The 18330-nt window shown below is 43.9% G+C and overlaps 1 protein-coding gene across 1 annotated transcript in view; it reads right to left on the bottom strand.

Annotated features, from left to right (window-relative positions):
• Positions 1–2980: 2980 nt before the first annotated feature.
• The window catches only part of tmtc2b (transmembrane O-mannosyltransferase targeting cadherins 2b), a gene marked incomplete at its 3' end in the record, with an annotated part of 96751 nt that continues 81401 nt past the window's right edge, over positions 2981–18330 (bottom strand). Inside the window, exons 9-12 of the mRNA XM_079253970.1 lie at positions 15452–15533; positions 12469–12583; positions 8877–8940; positions 2981–3160 (exon numbers count right to left, since the gene is read on the bottom strand). Of these exons, the coding sequence (XP_079110096.1) occupies positions 2981–3160; positions 8877–8940; positions 12469–12583; positions 15452–15533 (441 nt within the window). The remainder of the gene's footprint in view (positions 3161–8876; positions 8941–12468; positions 12584–15451; positions 15534–18330) is intronic.

Here is an 18330-nt window from a genome sequence, read left to right as displayed (position 1 = left end):
AGTTTGTCTTGTCACTGATGTCGGTCTGTGCACGAGCTGGAAGACACCAGCAGGCAATAAAATATTTGTTATTGCATGAAACAAACTGCCCGGAAACCTGCAACTTTTCCAGCGTTTTCCAGATGCACCTGTGTTGGGAGAGGAAAAGTGGACCAGACAGCGCAAGCAGTGCCTCAGCATTCCAGTCCACGAAGGAGAGCTGGGCACCACGGTGGGCCCAGATCAGGGGAGCCAAGCTTCCCGTCAGACATGTGAGGAACATCACAAGGCCGGCTGCTCTGCACACGGGGACGAGCCTCCTGCTTGTCAGCGGGATCTGCAGCGTGGGGGTGGGAGGAACTGAAACACTCTGCGCTACTGCTCCTTCCATCTGGGAATATTTACAGGTCTTCTCTGTTGTTAAAGATCAAAGCAGCGGAGATCCATTTGAGTTGATTTTATGACACTTTTTAGCAAATTTGCAGTGGGAGCCTTTAAATGCCCTGTAAAATCTGTCCTGCAGCATGCAAGACCACCCCATTAAGCTGATGTCCACAAAGAAAACCTAACTTTTTAAAAAAATTAAAGCCATCATGTCCATAAAATGATCCATTGACACCTAAATAACTTGCAACAAACCAGAGAGAGCAGGACACCATCAATTTATTGTGGAAAAAAAAGCAACGTTGGGAAGAAAAAGTCTCTTCTGGAACATTGTTCATTCTGATTTTACAAAAAGGAGAAAAAGGCTACAAAGCTTCATCTTTATACAAATACAACAACTTCCAAAAATAAATTTTTAATTTAGTAAACACTCTGTGAACAAAGTTTCTGCAAAAGCCCCCTGAGATCACTGAGCAGAGACACAGAGCGAAACACTTCGTTTTAACTCAAGCAATAACAATTTCATTGAAACCTTAGATTTATGTATCTACATGTGAGGCGTTAGCACATTTTGGCCGTGAGTGTGTGCCACAGAAGGAAGACAGAGTAAACTGTGTGCATCGCACGGAACGCCATCCTACTGTCAACGGGAATGTTGATGACATCACGGTGACTGATGACATCATGGTGGGGGGGGTGACATGACTGTCTGGAGATTTTACTCAGTAATGACCACAAACATGTACAAAACACCCGTCTAATTAATTTCCTTCATTTTACAGGTAACGACACAGTGCCAGCTGCTTCTGTTGCTAGGTAACAGACAGCAATAATTTACAATGTGATGAACTGAAGACAAAGATAAACGAGGAGGATTGTGGCCGATGACAAATAATCACAAATACGGAACAAACTCGTACTTTTTAGGAAGGTGCTGGGTGACTTACCGAATGTGGACAACAATAAACAAACAAACTGAGGCTAACTTCACCAAATATGTACAGATGAGACGTGAAGACGGAGATTTTGTTCTGGACTGCGGCGGGAAACATGCCGAGTAACTCAGCTCTTACTGGCGGCTACGCTGGCTTCCCGTATACTTTACACATCGTATTTATATATTATTCCTTTATACAAACACAATGACACACCTTTATTCCAACACAAAGACATTAAAACGCTTCTGGCTCTGCAACCGTACACCGCCGCTGCAGCAACCGTAGCCGGTGCTGCGCCGGTGCTGCGACTGTGCTGCGACCGTACGCCGGTGCTGCGCCAGTGCTGCGACCGTACGCCGGTGCTGCGACCGTACGCCGGTGCTGCGACTGTGCTGCGACCGTACGCCTGTGCTGCGACCGTACGCCGGTGCTGCGACTGTGCTGCGACCGTACGCCGGTGCTGCGACTGTGCTGCGACCGTACGCCGGTGCTGCGACTGTGCTGCGACCGTACGCCGGTGCTGCGACTGTGCGCTGGTGCTGCGACCGTACGCCGGTGCTGCGACCGTACGCCGGTGCTGCGCCGGTGCTGCGCCGGTGCTGCGCCGGTGCTGCGACCGTACGCCGGTGCTGCGACCGTATGCCGGTGCTGCGACCGTACGCCGGTGCTGCGACTGTGCTGCGACCGTACGCTGGTGCTGCGACCGTACGCCGGTGCTGCGACCGTACGCCGGTGCTGCGCCGGTGCTGCGACCGTACGCCGGTGCTGCGACTGTGCGCTGGTGCTGCGACCGTGCGCCGGTGCTGCGACCGTACGCCGGTGCTGCGACCGTACGCTGGTGCTGCGACCGTGCCCTGCAGCTGCGACCGTGAACCCGACATGCTTTCTGCCTCTTTAAGGTAATTTCTTTTATTTTTGTAGCTTCATTTCTCCATAAAATACTAGTAAAGGTGCAGACAAGGAAGTCGTGCGGTTAAAACGCCACCTATATGAAGGTTTCTCACCTGTAAGTGAACATTTTGAGTCATAAAAATGCAGGTTTTTTTTTTACGTTTTTGTCAGTTTACTCATGAACGTCTGCCTTTTTGGAGCTTTTAGGGGCAATTAATGACAAAAAAAACCCCTCTTAATTCCCTTTTTAAGTTTTCACTGAATATCAGGACATCCATCACAAATGCCTTTCAGTAATGGTTCTAGTTACTTCACTATGAAGTGTGTGTAATCTCATACGCAAATCAAAGTGACCCACTGAGGATGGGAAACGGTATACTGACTGAAGGTAAATAAATTAATTCAGAGATGGTTGATGACATCCGGGTTTTCTCTTCTTCATAACAAAGAAACATCCGGTTAAACTAATTACTGACAGAAAACAGCTTCAGTTCAGTGCTTAAATATCGTCTTCTTTGTTTTCATCCTGTCTCTGCTGGAAGGGCGTACCTGTGGTCTCGCTGCGCGCTGCAAGAAAAAGATTTTGTGAGAAAACTCTGAGAAAAAGTTTATTCCCACGTAGCGCTCGCCTCACTGTGAGCAGGACTGAGGAAAGCTGCTGGCCGGAGGTGTTTGCAGAGCTCAGAGGTGTTCAGGTTGCTCTTTCTGTGCAAACTTCTCTCGTTTTTTCCTTCTTCCTCGGATGAGACAAAGTTCTCCCAGATCTGGTGTGCAGATGGCCAGCAGACTCAGGGGCTTGTTGTCCTCAGGCCCTGTTTCTCCATGATGTTCCACAGCTTCCGCAGGTTCGACTGGGTGATGCTGTCGTCTGGTTTCAGCTGAAGCGCTCGGAGGTAATTGGTTTCAGCTTCTTGCAGTTTCCCGTTGAGGTGGAGGATGGCTCCGAGGTTCATCAAGGCTGCAGGGTACTGCAGAGAGAAAGAAGTTAGTGTTTTCTCCGGCTCTTGTCGGAGTCCAACTTAAATTTAGTTGTTTCATTCACAGTTTTGCTCCCGAATAGCAAAACAAAAACACAGTGACTCAGGTCTCTGGGGCATAACATCGAACGGCTGCGATGGCGCTTACTGACCAAAAACGGTTTATTTAGGCTGCAGACATCATTTAATTAGAAATTCAAACTTCTCCACACGAGGGGTTGATGAATAATGCAGTCTATGTATTCACACTTGGAGGGCAGGAATAATTTATCAGGAATTGGATTTGGATTTGAAGCTTTGATTTCATGAAGGAGAAAAATGGGTTTTCTTTTTGACTGAAGCTCATTTTTAAAAAAAAAAAAAAATCAAGCAAAATGTCAAAGATGATGCATGGAAACAAAGTTGCACAACAGACTGTCCCACTGCGAGCGAATGTTGGGTCATCACAGCAGACTTTACGGCGGACTGGAAGAGCGCGCTGCAGCGTTTGGAAAGCAGCTGCTTTGCGTGGCGCTCAGGCGGCTTTGTAGCCACACATGTCAGAAGGAGCAGCCGCCACTTTGAAGTGGGTCCAGAATAATAAAATGTTTATTTCTGCTGGTGCCAAGGGGCAAAATCCTCATCAGTGCGACGGATGAGTCATGGGGACATAAGTACAGGAAAAAGTGCCTGGGGTGCAATCAAGTCAAGACCATGAAGTATGCAGGCTAAGGGAGGGGCCGCATCTGATTAGCATTATAGTGGCAGTTCTGGGGAATGGAGAAAAAAGGTGTAATCCTACAGAAAAACTACTGTTTAGCTGCACACAACTTGCTATTTCTGACACTGTAATCTGTAAGAAATGTTTTAGTAATTATTTAGCCAATCATGTGCTTTTATTTCTCTCTCTGATGTTTTTCTTGTAATCCTAACAGGGAGGGACGTGAAGAGAGGACTTGATATTCCTTATGGTGTGTGAGCTTTGTCATGTAATATCATGAAGAAAACAGAAATTCTCTGATACATAAAACAGTATTTAAAGTATTCAGAAATCCCACATTTTTTTATACATTTCGCTTTGAGGGATCCAGATTTTCATGTAAAAGAGGTTATAAGCAATAATTCTGCAGCTTTCTGAAGGTCTTTTAAAGTTTTGGCTGTTTTTTCCACTCATATTTCATCTTTTTACCCTCTTCCCCCCCATACCTGACCATGTTTCTGTTTGAGGATGTAAAGGATAAAAAGACTCCCAAACTAAACCAAAACATCTACAGCGATGACGTCCTGAAGAAACGGAAAAAAGATCAGATTTGGAACATGAGCGATCAATGGGGCAGCAGACGGTACACTGCCGTGTTTTTTGTGTATTTTAATATTTCTCTTTATCTTTTTATATGATGTTTTATTTAATGAATGAGGCATCAATTGAAATGGCACTTTAAATTTCATTGTACTTGTTGCAATGACAAAGTTTATTCTATTCTATTCTATTCTATTCTAATATGACTCTTTATTTCTTAATTAAACTGGTGTAAAAATGAGCATCAGGTGTCGAGTAGACCTTAACATTATTGAACCTGTGTGTGTTACCATGGTTACGAGAGTACAGGATGTTTTATACTTACTACATTTTTTTTTTCAAACTGAGTACAAGTACTTATATTTACTTATATTTAAGTACTTGTTGATGCAGAGTACTGGTATGAGTACTAACTAATCCTGTTACAGTTTACTGGTGAGGAGCGTGGACCAGAATGTCAGATGGGGCGACTTTGTGCTTCACCGTTCATGAACGAATCCGACTCTTTATTTATTCATTCATTCATTCATTCATTTTCCGAACCGCTTATTCCAATTCAGGGTCGCGGGGAAGCTGGAGCCTATCCCAGCCGGCTTTGGGCGACAGGCAGGGTACACCCTGGACAGCTCGCCAGTCCATCGCAGGGCCACACAGAGAGAGACGAACAACCACTCACGCTCACACTCACTCCTAGGGGCAATTTAGAGTGACCAATTAACCTATCATGCATGTCTTTGGATGGTGGGAGGAAGCCGGAGTACCCGGAGAGAACCCACGCATACACGGGGAGAACATGCAAACTCCACACAGAAAGGCCACTGACCAAACCAGCCAAGGATTGAACCAGCGACCTTCTTGCTGTGAGGCCACAGTGCTAACCACTGCGCCACCATGCAGCCCGACTCTTTATTTATAGAATAGAAAAACGTCTCTGAAGTACTGCATGTCAAAAATGGGGGGGGGGGGGGGGGGGGGCGCTGACTTCTACTTATATGTACCATCCAGTACATATAAGGCTGGAAAACTGTCTGAATCTTCATAAACAAAGCGGGATAAAGTGGTTTTTGGTTGATTCTGTTCCCTCCTGTCACAATGCACCAGAACCAGCTTGCCTCAACGAGACAAAACCAGTTTAAAAGTGGTGATATATGTCGATTTAACTCACTGATTAATCTCGTAGCTTTAACATGTTAATTTTTACAGCCTAGTTTTTGCACTTTTGTATCACAACACTTTTATAAATACCTAGAAAGAAGTATTGTAACTACTCAACAGTTATTGCAGCTGTGTGATAATACAGGCAGGTTCCTGCTTACTTTAAATCTGAATGTTTGGCGGCGTTAACAGCTCGCTTTCTCTGGACTTTTCCCACCAGTACCCTTACAAAACTTTCAAAACATCCCTGTGTTTATGTAGTGTCAAGCGGGGATGAGTGATGCTCCACGCATGCACAACTGAACGGGAACAATATGTCTGATGATTCTGCTTTTCTCAGGCGGAATTCACACACGAATAAATCTACAGAGGAGGAGCCGGTTCTTCATGCAACCGATGCCTTCCCCATGTAAAGAATGGCAAAACCAAAGATCTACTCTTTCTCATGCACGCTACAAAAGTTTACATTTCAAGCATTACATTTACTGTCGTAGCTCCAAAACCTTCCTCTCCGTGTTTCAGAAGCAGCCACAGTTGGATTTAATGGCTGGAGTGTTTCTGAGGCTGTTTGTGCTCTGAATTACCTTCTGTTTGACCTCACCGTTTAAGGGTCAAACCACAAAATAACGCTTGGGGATCAATTTGCACGTTAGTGATTCCTACCAGTCAGAAAATTACTGGCAAAAAATATAACTGTTTATACATATGGACATAGTTTAGAGTGGAGTGAGAGGGCCACACGTGAAAACTGGATCCAAGATTTGTAGGTGAAAAGTAGGTATACATTGGAAAATTATAGCCTTAATCTCATCCTGTGGCGTCGCTGAAGATTCAAGGTTAAGTGTAGTGCAGTCATCCCGCTGCCTCAGTGTGAAAGATCAGTGAGTTGAATGTAATTCATAATTCTATTGTAGATTGCACCGTCTGTTGGCAGCAAACTGTAGTAGCTCTGACTTGCTATCTTGATTTTTCTTAAAAGTACAAACTCTTCTCACATAGATAGTTGCTCAAATTAGGTCTTTTTTTCTGAGGATTTCATGCCGGTGCTGCAAGGGAGATTTTTCTGCATATTTTTGGCTCTCTCAAGACTTGTTATGACGAGTCTCCATGGCAACGAAAGATTTGTTTACAATCGGGATCAACTAATTAAACTCTCCCACATCAGGATTATCTGCAAAACAACACATCAGATCCCGATGGAGTTGAAAAGAAAGAGAAGAGGATGCAGAGCGGGAGTGAGACAGAGGAGAAAGCGATGGAGATTTAAACCATTTCTCCCGACCGTCCTCATGATAAACATGACCCGTCCTCTGCCAGCAGCCATCAGACTCCGGAAAAAGACCTCCTTTAGTTAATTATTATCTACCACAAGATTGAATTTCCCTTTGGGGATTAATAAAGTATTTTTCATTTCATTTCATTTCATAACTCAAAGAGTATCTGGAGCAGCTGACAGAGGTGATGAAATGGTCAAATAACGTGCGAGATGCTTAGATTTCATAACAAGTAAGATTTCTCTTTTGCCCAAAGCAACACAGTCAACGAGTCCTCTGAAAAAGCAAGAAAATAAGAGAAGCAACTGAAAGTTTTCCTTTTAGGGATGACGCAGGCTGCAGAGAGGCTAGCAGGCTGCATGTTTGCACTGACAGAAGTTACATTGATGCAGGACATGTGAAAGTGTCCTGGATTACTTTCTGAAATGAAAATACAGACTGCTGAAAGAAATTAAAGTGTAAAATGTCTGAAGCAGAGGATACGTACGCCAGTTCTGCCTCCTGATGCAGGATCTATATCTATACAGGATCTATTTTAATCGGCATATTTTTATTTATTTGTATCCCTTTTTATACTCCTACATTCTTTGTCTTGCAGAAAGTTAGCTTATCAAGAGTCGATCTTTTTCTCATTTCCTGCTGCTCTGCGGCTTCTTTGCCTCCCCGTCTTGCCAGACTGGGCACGGAGAAGCAACGACGAGGCCAGACGGCAGAACAACTCACGCCACATTAACTGTGAGCTAGGCGGGAGAGTCACCTGACTCAGACAGGGTGTAGACGTAGAAACAGGAAAATATTCAGAGACGTCAAAGCTTGCAGATGACAACTAGTTTTAACAGAGAGTCAGACAGGAGTTGGCTTGGAGAAAATAAAAGGACTGAATGGAGGAACTGGTTTATGTTGCTTCATATGAAACAGACTGAAGAGTCAAACTGCAGGAAAGCATAAAATGACAAATGAAGATGGACAGGGCCCAAGACTTGAGTCAAATAACACAGGATGAATGAATGATAATACCAATGCAGATGGATGAAGATGCTTTTACATTATATCTCTACTTCGACTCTGTGAGATACAAACAGGACAAAACACGACCAATAAGGTGCAGAGATACTTCAGATGCCAAAGTTAATGTGTGTCATGTGAAGAGATTTTGAGGGGAAACACACTGACATAAAGAAGAGTTTCTTATCCAGATATAATTATACTTTAAATAGTAAGAAGAAGTAAGAGCTTGACTTCTGTACAAGCCTGTTTTAGTTAAAGAGGAAAGAACCGTAAGAACCCAAAGCAATGATCTGCGACTCATCTCATGACTGAAAAACCTCCACGTTCCACTTTAAGCCCCAGAATTCTGTTCCATTATTAATGTATGCGTCTGAGCAACGGGAAAAATGATTCTTTTAATCTCCCACCTGTGTTTAATTAGATGTTAGAAATGCACAAATCTTTGGGAAAAGTTGAGGAGTAAAATCAACAAATGGAAGCCGAGCACGGCTCCAGGGCTTCTGTGGAAATCTGAGCTCTTATCTCTTCGTTACTCTAGTTTATCTTTGTATTGTCACTGTTTGGAGATTTTAGACCAGGGTTGGCATGCAGGCAAAGCTAAATCATAATCTTACTGTTTTACATGCTGGTTATGTTTGATTACTAATCCAAAGATGTTTTTTTTTCTGATCAGGAAACAGGAACAAACAAGGTGACGGTAAGCTAAACACCGTTTGTTGAGCCGTCCTGTCGGAGCTCCTACAAACTGAACCCTCGTTTCCCCCTGACTGAGTGGTATTATCATTATTCTTTGCAATCCGCTTACTCTGGCCTCTCCGTTGAAGAGCTTGATGGATGTTGCAGTAAAAACCGAGCCCTCATTATTCTGAGCTCCTCTGACAACGAAGGCCGTTGTGAGAAGGCCCGATTAATAATCCTGGAAAACCACCCAGACTCTGTCCATCAGAGCGAACGGTAACGGGGAAGAATGGCTTGTCATCGCGCTACTCACGTTGGGTCTCAGGCTCGCCGCTTGTCCGTAATACTTCTCGGCTGCCTCATTTAGGCTGGCTTGTCTGAAAGGAGAAAGCAGAGAGAGGCCATCATTCCTCATTTTTATTGCTCCTGACTTCAGATGAGGCCTTGAACCCTGCGTGTTTACTGGTTCTCAGGGGTCAGTGGGAAAATAACATGAGTGCAACAGCGTGAGGGGGTGGGAAAAGCTGATCCAGTCGCTCCTACGGTTCTCGTCCGATAGCATCTTTCCCTTGATAGCATCTGTGCTGAGCAGTGCACAACAAGCTCTTTCTGATCTAATCGATCCTTGAGGTCAGGACATTTGCTTTATTAGATGCTTGAAAGAAACTAAGAATCCTGGCAAAACTATTTGGTTAAGACACAAATATATAATAGCATGCTGCTTATCTTTCATCATAAACTGATATCCTGCAGATATCGTCCAAACACATTCCTCCAGCTCGTCTTCCACCAAACGCTTCATGCGTCTGGAGTCTGCAATGACGCAAATACTTTGCACCGATATCTTAGATACAAGTAAATATTTTAAACGGACAATCTGAACACTGAATCCACACACAGCGGCTTCAAACAAAGCCTCACACACACACACACACACACACACACACACCTCAGCGCTGTCCAATTTCCCCCTGATGCTCACAGATTCCTCAGAAAGCACCTTCATGGTCTGCAGCATCAGGCTTTCCAGTGAAGCTAACAACTGCCTAATTGCAAATAATTCGACCTTGACGAAGTCTTTAAGTCGTAATGAGCAGAGGGGATGAAGCCTTTAGGACCACAGTTTCATTTCGGCTGCAGAGTCATCATGAACGCTTCCGGATCAAAGTCAAGGTGACTCATAAACACACATAATAATATTATGTTTAAGTGACTCTTTTCGGTTGTTAAGATTACATGTTTGATTCTTCCAACGTCAGACGAGGAATTTACGTCCTTTTAGTTCCTCACAACATGCATTTAGAGCCCGATCACCAATTTCTCACATGTAGGTCTAATTCAATGGATAATATCTGTATTTATCTCCAGGGTTTTATGCAGAAATGATTTATTATGCTTTATAATAAATGCAACAAGCTGCTGGGAATGACTGAGAAAGCGGCATAGCTTTAAAAATGTAATAAAAATGTTGTTACACGTTATTCTGACTGGATGAGATTTATGCACCAGATTACAAAGTAATTCACCTGATAACAGCTGAGACCTTTTCTTCCAGCAGCAGGAACATGAACTTCTAGCTAACGCTACAGGAGAGATCAGGGAATCCCCAAAGTCCACACAGTTTGTACTCACAAAATGTCTGAACATGAATGCAAAAAGAGTCAGAATTTGTAATTTAGGAGGTCTGTGAGACGTTTGGGTTTTCTGCACCTGTTCCGTTTGGGAAATCTGAAATAATCAGAATGGCACGTTGTTCTGTAGCTACATGTTGTTACTGTGGTTGTCTGACAGTGCAGAAGCATTTCCACGAACCTTCCCACCGCAGAAAGCCATGTACGTAACATAAGAGCTGTTCTAACGGTGCAAGCAGCGAGCTACACTGCAACGCCATCAGAAAGCAGAGGGAGGGCTGGACTCATCACAGCACAACAAAGCTTGTCGTTTGACAAAGAGTACTTGTGGATCTGGAGCTATTTGACTTATTCATCAACATGCTTCATACACAAAGAATACGGCAGCCTGTGTTGTTATTTTTAGCACAACTTCCGAAGAATCATTTCACTTCCCAACATTAGGTTGAGCTGCTGAATTGGTCCTAAGATTATAAATGCTGTTTTCACATCCAACCACAAGCACACGCTGGTTTGCCAGCAAAGTGTTGAGAAAGCAGAGTCTTCTGAGAGGATAAGCGCACAAGGCCATCATCTGTAATGCCATTATCGCATATTTACAGACATTATCGGAAGAGACTGGAGGGCTGCCACACCAGCTGACCAGCAGAGCAACAGGACCGATCAGAGCTGCCTGACTGGAGGTCATGAGAACACTTAAGGGAGTCTGTAAACCACCGTCTGGCTGTCAACTCGAGGATGAGGCATGTGGGGATCAGACTGGAAAAAGTGGACAAAATAAATGAGCGGCGGGGGAAAACAACAAAAAAAACCTTGAGGAACAAAACTTTTTGAAGACATTTTAAATGAGCAGCCAGAGCAGTGATCAGCGCGTCTTCCTGTGAAAAGATGGTTTAATAACCACAACAGGGACAGCCGATATCGCTGGCTGCAAATGAGCAAATGGGCGGTTTCTGCAGAAAAATATGATAGATTTGTGCATAAACAGAGACATGCACGTCGTTAGAGGAAGAAGTTCAGACGCTCCGCTGAGCCAACACACCGCAACTCCAACTTCATACCAGTTTCCCTTCATGTCCTTCACAGGACTATGCTGATAAAACAGTGTTTGCACCTCCAGTTCAATAAGGATAAGCGACATCGCTGATATTATATCCTGACATTACAGTACATCTGGCTGGTTTATGAGGGAAATGATTTCCAACCTGGACTTTATGATTTTAGTGTCATTTTTCACTTTCTTTGGAACTGGTCAGATTAAAGGAAAACACGTGCACACATCCCTCCGAGCTACTTCTCTTGTCCTACGTTTGCAATGTAAACTGGTGCTAAATCAGGAGAGTAAACAAAGCCTTCCAGGAGGGAAAGAGTCAGTCTGAAGGCCAAATGTTAAAAAACCAAAAGCCCAGGAGGGTAATAAATGACAAGCTTCCGTTTCTCCTTGTGATCTCTTCCCTTCTCCTGCGTAGATTCACCCATGTCTCCATCAGCCGAGGGCCTTTCCATGTCTGCGTCCAAGACAAACACATAAAGAGCTACGGAGGAGTCGGACGTCATGCCAAGCAGGCGGAGACGAGCACAAGCCGTGCACTGCCAGGGGTCCGGACCCTGGAAGAGACTCTTCAGTTTGGAAGCTGCACGATCCGACAGGTGAAGGAAACTAAATGAAGTGAGTTCAGGATCTTCCACAGAGCTGATGGACTTTTCAGCCGTTTCACTTCAGAGTTTCCTGATATTTTCTTAACAAAGAAAAGACCAGAGTAAACAAAAACAAGTTTAAACAAGGATCTCTCCACTGGTTAATGTGATATTGGAGTTTTATTCAGTCAGCTGGTCGGCGTTTCGTAAGATGGCAGATTGCTTGATTTACACATTTCACTCATGGCTCGTGTTCACGACCACAACAGCTGGAGGGCTTTTCTGCTCCAGCTCATCAGCTGAACTTTACACTAATTCGAAAGCAAACTTTCAGCATTTGAACGAACCCCAGAGAGAGATATGAAGCTGGGGAGGCAGGATGTGGACATATAGAGCTGCAATAAGCACCAAGACGAAGCAGCAAGCAGAAAGAGAGGGATTACCCAGCACAGCCAAGTAAATCACTCAGGCTGTGGAATAGTGTAAGCCCCCGGATAAACCGTGCAGACAGTAGACCTCCCTCTCTGCCTTCTATCCAGCCACAGAAAACTGCAGCCCATCCATCTCATCTCCTCACAGCACAGTGATCTGTATTTGTGTTTGGACTGCAGAGAAGAAGATAATCCAGACACTTACCTGAGCATGTGGGCTGCACTGAAGACCACATCGAACTCGCCGCTGTCCAGGTGTGCAGCTTTCTTTGCCATCTCTGCTGCTTCCAGCAGCCGCGACTCCTCCAGTAAAAACTGACCTGAAGAGAACAGCTCCGCTATTAAAAGGATCTCCACTGAGGCACAGAGGGATCTGCAGGCTAATAACGTTACATCTGGCTCAGCTGCAGGGACCGCTTCGTCTGCGCCTGTAAGAACCTGCTGGAACAGGAGACGGGTGCAACAAACCATCCCTCATCGGGCATCTCAGGACCATTTGTTCGGATTAGCTGAACTCGATCGGATTCTGTCTGATGTAAATATTTCTGGAGGAGGCTTGACTCAGATTACAGGTGCGTCTTGGTTGCAGTCAACCTCTGCGGCGCCGCCTGATCAGATGGGATTATTAGAGCCTGTCAAGGCCATGAAGCAGGGGTGGACCCCTTGGTAAGGGCCGGGATAGAGAGGAGTAAATACACTGTTTACTTTGGTTGGCTGTAACAGGACGGTGAAGCATGCAGTGATTTTCATCATATTTTCCATAATAACTGTGGCTGGAAGTGAAGCCGCAGCGCAGGCCTGAACCAGGAACTTTCTGAGGGGTTTAAAGCATCAAATCGAACCAGAAAGCAAACTAACCTGGAGCGGCTACTTTAAAATTGCTGATATGTGACATAAAGTCTGGACTACACTACCAGTCAAAAGTTTGGACACACTTTCCTGTTAAATCCAATAGGAAAGTGTGTCCATGTACACGTAGAAGTTTCTGCAGGATTTAATAAACAGAAAATATTTTTAACTCTCTACAGACTGCAAAACAAGTCTCAACAAATTAAAACAGCATGACACTGAGTGATTAGCCCCAGCATAACAATTTTACTTGATTATAAAGGGTTTTTCTTTAATTAGAAGCAGAAACTGATGAGAGCTGATTAACTAAAAATGAGGCATTAATTTATGCTTTAAGTGACACAAAAGCAACATGAAGGAAGACGAGTTTATGTGTACAAGACAACTCAAAGCGCTTTAGAGAAAACATTAAAGGCATCACAGATGGTGCAAAGGAAGCAGTAAACAGTAAAAAAGCAGCAATAAATAAAAAAGTCATAAAATCAGAAATTAAATTAAAATGATTAAAGGTTCCATATGATGCGGAATTGCCGTTCTAAAGGTTTTCTAACAGTCAGATGTGTCTCCGTGTCCCGTTTGAGGCCCAGAAAAAAGAAAATTCTGTCTCTTCTCTCAGTTGCTCCACTATTTAACAAATGTGTCTGAGATCTTTCCCTTTTGTCATCTCAAGACGGGAAATAACAGCTGATCCAGGTGGAGGATGCCGCCATCACGGCTGGCTGAGTCTGCCCGCTACCGAGCAGGCGACAGCGGAAGGCGCTTCCTCTCCCTGATAAGGGTGTGGAGGAGGCGTGAACAGGCACCACTCAGGAACATTTAAAGGGTTCAGATCACAGACTGTATATAAAAGATGGACGGAGTCTCCGTGACGTCACCTGTAGGTTTCTGAAGAGCTGAATTGAAGCTCGGTGGGCGGTTCCTACCATCGCCATCTTGGCAGGGGCATGCGTGTCGTCTCACCCGGAAAATACAAATATGGGCAAAGAGGTGGAGCTGAGAGGGGGGCTGTGAGCGTCATGGTGGATGATTGACATCAAACGAACTCCAAGCTGCCTATAGCTAAGAGCTAACTGAGCTAACCTGGAGATAACAGGAGATAACAGGAGCTAACCAGCTAACGGAGGTAAGCGGGCTAAAGCTAAGTCACATTGTTAACCGGCTAAAAACCGCGGTTGTTCTACGTTCTTCTTGAAGCCGGAAATTGGTACCTGTCAATCAAAAGGACACGCCCCTAAATATGCCAAACTTCATAATTAAATTACTTTTAAGCGAGTTAGAAAAAAATTCACTCCCCCCACAGTTGTCATGAAGATAAACCTGACCTATTAAACCTAAAATGGATTTTTGAACCAGGCTGTAAACATGTTTATTTCTGCTGTGAACGTGTTTATTTCTACTGTAAACATGTTTATTTCTACTGTAAACATGTTTATTTCTGCTGTAAACATGTTTTATTTCTACTGTAAACATGTTTATTTCTGCTGTAAACATGTTTATTTCTGCTGTGAAGTTGGTCTTTTTAACATGGGAGTCTATGGGGATTTGCTGTTTCGCAGCCCCTAGTGGATGAAGGGGGAACTGCTTCACTTTTTACTGCCAGAGGCTCTGTCCATCTTTCTTAAACAGTCCAGGGGGTGCACGCGTGGTTAAGGCGTCATTAAGCTGCCTAAATACCAAGCGTGCACACTTTTTGCCAGCAGCCAGTTAACTATTGTTGGATTGGTCGGCTATGTGAGGTGGGCGTGGTTAATATGGAAAAGCACGAAGCGGTAACATTTTCGCTCCTGCATTTTTCCTGTTGCAGGTAAAACGGATCCTGATTGAGGTGGTAAAAAATACAAACATTTTTATATGTGGCATTAAAATACAGGAACACAACCCGCCCTGCCGCGGACAAAGTTGTTCGTTTAAATGTGAAATAAGCAGCTTCATTGCACAAGAAGCAGACATGGCCGTCGGCATTGATCCCTCCCGGCTTCAGACAAAGCTTCTGGTGGAACGAGCTTTAGACTGATGAGAGCAAGTCATGTGGAGGATGGAAAATACAGCTGCATCAAAACACTAGAGAAGAAATACTTCCTGTAATTATTAAATTAAAAAGATGCGTTGGCTGCGCTGTGTGAAGAATGTCGAGGGAATAGAGAGGGAGCGCTACATATATGCAGAGCTGCCAGGTAGATTGTTTACAAGTGGTGCAATGAAAATACATGTTTTTTCAGACACAATGAATGATCGTGATTAATAATCGTGATTACTCAAGTCAAAATAATCGTGATTATTATTTTGGTCATAATGGTGCAGCCCTAATGTGAAACTGTTAGAAGAAATGCAGAACTTACCATAATGCATGTAGCAGTTTCCTTTAGTGGGATCGAGCTGGATGGCCTTCAGGAAGAACCTCTCTGCTTCTGTTTTCTGCCCCTGAGAGAAGGGTTAAACACAGCCTCATTACGGTTTCAACCCCCTTTCTGAACTATTCAACAGCCTGAATGCGTTGGGGTCCCTCTAATAATCACAAACCTACTTCAGAATAAATCTTTAGAAATGGCTGTGAAACATGTGGACCACGAGTGGTTTTCCTTCCAGCTCATGTGTCATACGCCGTGTTTGGCACGCCACACCAGACGGAGCAAAGACTCATTTATTACACTATCTGTGCAAATAAGACTTCCAGAGCAGGACCAACCGGTTGCCCTGGTGTGTGGCCTGACCGCTCTGAAACGAGACGGCCAATGTAGAATGGAAATAAGAAATTACTGCGCCGGCGTGGACGGGAGAGGAAAAGGAGGCAACGGATCTTTAGTCTCACTGACAAACACAACAAACCAAAGTTTTATTTCCATATGCAATGTTGTTCAGGCCTTTAGAGAGACAAGAGCATCCATAATCCTGCAGACGTGAAGAGCTCTCTACAGCCAATCACAGCTGAAAAGGAAGCGAACAGCTGGCCAATGGAAAGGCCAGCTGGGACCCACACACCCAGGCTCTCAGGTGGGCGACACATGCAATCTGATCAGTCATTAACAAAGTGCATTCATCCATAAAAGTGGATGAATTACCAATGTAAACATGAGAATGCTTTCAGTCTGAGATGTCGTGACGTTTTATGAATAATGTATACCATCAAATGATGCAGTCTGTCCCGAGAGCTGAGCTGATGTGGCACAAGCAAACCAGGAGGCTTATATAAAGCCAGAAAATCTTTTATGTGACTGTAAAGTTACGCAACATAAGACCAATTTAAGCATGAGCCCGTTGACACCCAGTCAAACTACATTTTCAGTGAGCTGAGCTTTTAATAAACACATTATTTCTAATGTAAATATCTCTGTTCGTTTCCCTTGATGCAGCAGAAATGAAAGCCTGCGCTAAGTGTGTGTGAAGGAGCTGAGGGTGCGTAACGCCGCGCCCAGCTGGAAAGCATCGCTGCTGTGTATTTTTCTAGTGGTTGTCACAGATGTAGGAACGTGTAGATTTGTAGGCCGGCTGCTTTTATAAAAACAGAGACTTCCATCTGTTCGTCAGGATGAAGCTTTGATGCTACGAGTTGCACTTGTGATGCAAGATCTGGATTGAGACACATCTGCGCTTATTCACGGCGACCGTGTGTAGAGTGAGATAGATGGCATGCAGGAGCTAAAAAAACCAGCAGCAGCTCATTTTTCATCACTGCTTTTAAAAGTGATGTTATTGGAGGTCTTGTTTGCCCCGAGAGGGGCACTTCTCAGTGCTAGAACAGCTACAGCCATCGTTTCCATCTAAGATTTTTGCCTTCTAGCTATTTTTTTCCTGCTTTAATAATCATAAAAACTAACTCGGCATTAATATTCAGATTTCTTTTGTCTTTTTCGCTAATAAAAGTGAGATTAAGGCTTTATTTCTAACCCAATGTGAGGTAGCTTTTCAGGTGGGAACTGATGGAGATGGAAGAAAAGAATTTTTCTACGTGAAAGAAACAATAAAAACTTGACCTGTGTGTTCCGGTCACGTTCAGTTTGGACTCTTTAATCTGGAATTTATCTTTAAATGTTCGGATCTGCGTATTATTGGCTGCAAACTACAGAGATTCACTCAGAATGGAAAAAGGGCAACATTAAAATTCACACTTATTTTCTATTCCGCAGATGTTTGCCAGTTTATTTGGACCTAGTTTCAGCTGCAGGACACCGTGTGCGTGATCTGTTTGTGTTACTGACTGAATGATTCCTGATAGGAGCAAATAAAAATACATGTTGCAGCTTCTCGTCTCAGAACACACGTTAACCGTTACTAATGATGGATCATTTAGTGTCAGGTTGATGAACTTTTACTAAAATTTACCCATGTTTTTGTGGTTAAAAATAAAATTCAGTGTTCCCTCTTCAGTGACTTTATGTCCTTTCTTAACTGCTCTCTGATTGGCCGATGCAAACACCGCCATCAGCAGACAAACCGTGTCCACCACTGCCCCCCTCGGTGCCACAAAGACAGCAGTAATTTTCCTGGAGGAAATGTGTCGGCCTTCCAGAATAACCGACAAAGTTAAGAAAATCGCTGATTCTCATCGGTTTTACTCTGACGTTCACAGAATAGCCACCTAAATGATGGCAGGGGGTCTGCTTCGGGTTATTTTCCTGTTAGTCTACGTCTGTGTGTGTGTGTGTGTGTGTGTGTGTGTGTGTGTGTGTGTGTGTGTGTGTGTGTGTGTGTGTGTGTGTGTGTGTGTGTGTGTGTGTGTTGTGTGTGTGTGTGTGTGTGTGTGTGTGTGTTGTGTGTGTGTGTGTGTGTTGGAAATGGAAATAAAGAGGAAAAATCAGCTGAATGCGTGCACACCCTATCCTCTCCTCCGTCAGGGTCATGCCGACACCTCATGTCTCCCGAGCTGCACACACTGCAAAAACTCAGCCTTAAAAAACAAGTAAAAATGTACAAAAATGAGGCAAGAGTTGCTGAAAATAAGATCAATTATCTGCCAAAAGAGCAAGAAAATTAGGCTTTTTAAGACTTCCCAAAACAAATAAAAAATACTCTTAAAACAAGAGGAATTCTCCGGCATAAAAACTAAGAATTATCTTACCTTTAAAAAACATAAGCATATGTGTACTCAATTTAAGATTTTTAATCTTACTCAGATTTCAGTTTTTGCAGTGAATTTAAGATTTTTAATCTTAGATTTCAGTTTTTGCAGCGCATGGCCGTCCGGCTCTTGGGACACGCTGGTGACCATGAACACCATCTG

The sequence above is a fragment of the Telmatherina bonti genome (genome assembly GCF_933228915.1).
Source record: "Telmatherina bonti genome assembly, chromosome: 2".
In the NCBI taxonomy this organism is placed as follows: domain Eukaryota; kingdom Metazoa; phylum Chordata; class Actinopteri; order Atheriniformes; family Telmatherinidae; genus Telmatherina; species Telmatherina bonti.
Note: the sequence above shows the minus strand (reverse complement) of the source record. Positions and strands in the feature narration are given on the sequence as shown.